General features: G+C 37.1%; 1 protein-coding gene across 1 annotated transcript; it reads right to left on the reverse strand.

Moving 5' to 3' along the window:
- Positions 1-711: 711 nt before the first annotated feature.
- On the reverse strand, positions 712-4206 carry LOC142140126 (keratin, type II cytoskeletal cochleal-like). Its single transcript, XM_075197983.1, has 7 exons — positions 3790-4206; positions 2429-2637; positions 1960-2020; positions 1773-1868; positions 1479-1643; positions 1249-1374; positions 712-936 (listed from the first exon to the last, which is right to left on the reverse strand). Exons 1-7 carry the CDS (start codon positions 4204-4206, stop codon positions 712-714), a joined length of 1299 nt encoding a protein of 432 aa, XP_075054084.1.
- Positions 4207-4525: the final 319 nt, after the last annotated feature.

A 4525-nucleotide genomic window follows, 5' to 3' on the forward strand; every position in this document is an offset into this window, starting at 1 on the left:
CACTGGTTGCCTGTTTTCTACCGAATCCAATATAAAATACTTTTACTAACCTACAAGGTAATCAACAAAGCTGCACCAACATACATCTCCACTTTTGTCTCAAAATATCTCCCAACTCGGCAACTCCGTTCTGCACAAGATCTTCGTCTCTCACCCACGCTCATTACATCCTCCCATTCCCAGTTACAGGACTTTTTTCAGGCTGTACCCACTCTATGGAATTCTCTCCCTCGCACAATAAGACTCTCCTCTGGTCTACAAACTTTCAAGCGGGCTCTCAAAAACGACCTCTTCAGACAAGCTTATAATATTCCTCAACCACCCTCTTAACATCACTACATTATCCTATTACCACCCGTTACACAATTTCACACAAGACAACTACCCCCTGACCAACATTGTTGTGTGACAGGATCATTTAGCTTATGAGTCACTTTTACCTTTGCAGTCTGGCTGGGCCGAAATGCAAAATGTAGACTTAACCTCATATGTCAAAATCCCATTGTCCCATAGATTGCAAGCTTGCGAGCAGGGCCTTCTCACCTCTTCATCCGTTTTACCCAGTTTGTTTATTAGTTTACTATGTTTGTCCCCAATTGTAAAGCGCTACGTAATATGTTGGTGCTATATAAATAAATGATGATGATGATACTAGAATATTGCTATATATTATTGAATTATTTTTAAAACCTTATAGTATATCTACTGCATTCACCTGCATTCTTCACCCTCCAGCATCTTCTTATATGTAGCAATCTCAATGTCCAGAGCCAGTTTGACATTCATCAGTTCCTGGTAATCTCTCAGTTGGCGAGCCATGTCCTGCTTGGCCTTCTGTAGAGCAGCCTCTAGCTCAGCCAGTTTGTTATTGGCGTCTCGGACAGCAGCTTCTCCACGTTCTTCAGCGTTACGTATAGCAGCTTCCAGAGAAGCACGCTGAGGGACATCAAACATTTATGATAAGATAAAAGTAGACCAATCTATCTGGCTTGTCTTGTTTACTTGTACTTAATGAATGTTGATTAGTTTAACATCACATTAAGAGCGCTCATAATACAATACTTATACCATGTCCACAATTTGTGGAATTCAACATTAGTTAACGTCCTAAAGCTTTACCTCTCTGACTTATGTGCAGTACTTTACTTTTTCAAGCTTTGTGACCCAAATATAGACAAGCGATCTCAAATAACCCATTTATCATATATATCAATACCTAAATGCATTTACTTTTTATATGAGAGTTACCTGAGATTTAGCACTCTCAATCTCTCCTTTAAGCCTTTGAATTGCTTGTTTAAGTTCAGCGATCTCATTTCTGCTGTTCTGCAGATCATTCTCATTTCTTCCAGTTGTCATGCGCAGGTCCTCAAACTGCAATTGAAAGTATAATATTATTTGAAATCTCTGTCTGCTTTTGGCCTACACTGACATACATATGATATTGTATACAGTACCTTCCTGTGTGTCAGACTCACCCTTGACTGGTACATGGCCTCAGCCTCAGCTCTGCTCCTGTTAGCAATTTCCTCATATTGAGCTCTGACCTCAGCGATGATGCTGTTTAGGTCCAAATCTCGGCTGTTATCCATGGACACGACCACTGAGGTGTCTGAGATCTGAGCCTGGAGCTGACTGATCTCCTGCATAGTAGACAAATAAACATTTAATGGCTCTCTACTGGTATTGGATAATTTAAAAGAAATAACAAAATTAATAGTTTTACCTAAATAATAAAAAAAACTTTTTGTCTATAAAAAAATAACTTTTACCGCATCATAGAGAGTCCTCAGGAAATTGATCTCATCAGTGAGGGAGCTGGCCTTTGCTTGCAGCTCAGCTTTGTTCATAAAAGCAGCATCAACATCCTACAATAAGAAGGAAGGTAGAATGTTCGTGTCTTAGTAATTTATATTGTAACTTAGTAAGTACCATTCCAGAAGCTGATACTGTACATACCCTTTTTAGTAAGACAAACTCATTCTCTGCCGCTGTGCGTCGGTTCATTTCTTCTTCATATCTGTGAGCCACAACCAAAAGATGTGAACATGTTTTAGCTAGTTAGTAATCTAGTTAGCTAGATGTGAAATATAATGGATTGGGTCGGAACATTTGTTGATTGCTGGACTATTTATTACTGCAGCCCACATAATAATCACCATTTATTAAGCTTGATTGTGACTGGCAAAGCCACAAAGAGGGTCACCATGTGTTTAAAATACAGTGGTATCTGTGTATGATTGCAACTGCATTTGGGACAAATGTTCTTAGCATTTTTGTTAGTTGCAAGGACATTTTTTTCCTCGCAATTTTAGTTTTAATGCAATGAGCTGCTTATTCTGCCACTTCTTGCAATACAGCAGATTTTTTTTACAATTGGTAATATTTGTGGCTTGCTGTGAATTCATGATAACCATACATTTCTTACTTTCTCTTAAATTCTTCCATTGTGCCCTCTGTGCTGTTCCTTTCTGCATCCAGACGAGAGTTCTCACATTCCAGGTTTTCCAGCTGTCTCCTGAGGTTGCTGATAAAAGTTTCAAACAGAGGTTCAGTCTGATATCTGGCTGTATTTTGGTCTTGTAGAAGAGCCCACTTGGTCTCCAGCATCTTGTTCTGTTGTTCCAGAAATCTCACCTATAGACAAAACATGAATACATAAAGTTATAACAAGAACATATATTTAGAATATTAAAGCTATAGACAAGATTTGAACCATAAGATCCAGTCTCTACCTAATTTTTTCCCGCTGTAACAAACCATACTTTTACATGTTATTATTTGGTTAAACTCTTTTTCTCTGTCTATAGTGAAAATCATATATTTTCTTTCATTTTGAAATAATGGTAGAAAAATTATAGTTTGAGAATTATTGGTTGCTATTGGTGATAACATATTTTATCTGTGCACCATGTTTCATATATGCACCTCTTTCTGACTGGAAGTGAATTAATGGTTTTGTTTTTCTCTGGCCATACCTACTGCTCTGTGATCACTCGATGATATCACATTGTAGGCATGACAAATACAGCACTATCCAACTGCTAGCGCTCACTCTATGAAAAACACTGATCGATCACATTTAAAGATAAGTAATATAGTATCATAGATGCCATGTAAAAGGATATAACTGTAGTGAAAGGGAGGAAACAGAGATGAATGCTGTGGTGGTCTTCCTTATGACCAATTTATCTACCAATGATGGTGACAACAGTTCAAAGAAATCTATATTATTAAATTCTCTGTTGTTTTGTATTGCATTTATAATTAAAGACCTTGGGGTATATTTACTAAATTGTGGGTTTGAAAAAGTGATGTTGCCTATAGCAATCAATCAGATTCTAGTTATCATTTATTTAGTACATTCTACAAAATGACAGCTAGAATCTGATTGGTTAGGCAACATCTCTACTTTTTTAAACTCGCAGTTTAGCATATATGCCCCCTTGGATTAGTGTGACTTTGTGCTTAAAATTACAGTAGATATGAGACCAAAATGAATATGTTTTAAATCACAATTTTTTTGATTTCATTGAAACCTACATGCAAATCTTTAGAGTAGTTCAAGCTTAACTAAAGCTTTATAGATAGAATTTGATATAACAATTAGATGTTCAACAGTTAAGTATAAACATTTCTTGCAACTATGAGTGAGCAATATTTTGCCATTTTCATCCCAAACTTGCTTCTTCTCTATTAAAAGTAAACATAAATTTATATGTAGTTTTTTCATTGCACCAATGTCACTGTAAACAGCCGTGAAGACTATATAAAGCACAAAAATGTCACCTTGTCAATGAAGGAAGCAAATTTGTTATTGAGACCTTTGATCTGATTCTTCTCATCAGTCCTCAGTCTCTGAATGCTTGAGTCAGTCTCCAAGTTGAGAGGTGTCAGGAGACCCTGGTTCACAGTAACAGAGGTGATTCCTCCAGAACAAGATGATCTTCCAAAACCACCAGTACCAAAGCCGGATCTGTGTCCACTTTTTCCCAGATTAAAACTTCCCACTGAAGTCTTATGTCCTTTTGATCCAATATTGTGGGCACTTGAGCTGGTAAAGCAATGCTGAGACTTGTGACCATGTCCTGCATGTTTAGAAGAGTGTGAGAAGATGCTGTGTGAGCTGGAATGTTTAGGTAAAGCAACAGAACAGGAGCTGAAGCCCTTGTGCCCAGAGGAGGAGAGGATGGCGTGATGAGACATGATGGTTCTTCTTACAGAGATGATCTACAGAGGATGTGAATAAGAGGAGAGTCCAGTCAATTGTTTCCCTGTAGAGCTTTTACCTGTTGCTTATATATGTTAATGGTTAATTAACAATCAAATAAAATGCTTATGACCTCATGAGTGTTGTTTTGTAGCATAATCTGCATGAATTTATAGAAGGGAGACCAGCAACACGCCTGAATTATCAAAGCTATAATACATATATATCAAATGAATAATGTTCTTAACTTTTTCCAGACATACCGTAAACCAAGGAAAAAACTAACATGGGTAAACCTATAAATAATTATTTATA

Source organism: Mixophyes fleayi, chromosome 2 (assembly GCF_038048845.1).
Source record: "Mixophyes fleayi isolate aMixFle1 chromosome 2, aMixFle1.hap1, whole genome shotgun sequence".
NCBI classification, from domain to species: domain Eukaryota; kingdom Metazoa; phylum Chordata; class Amphibia; order Anura; family Limnodynastidae; genus Mixophyes; species Mixophyes fleayi.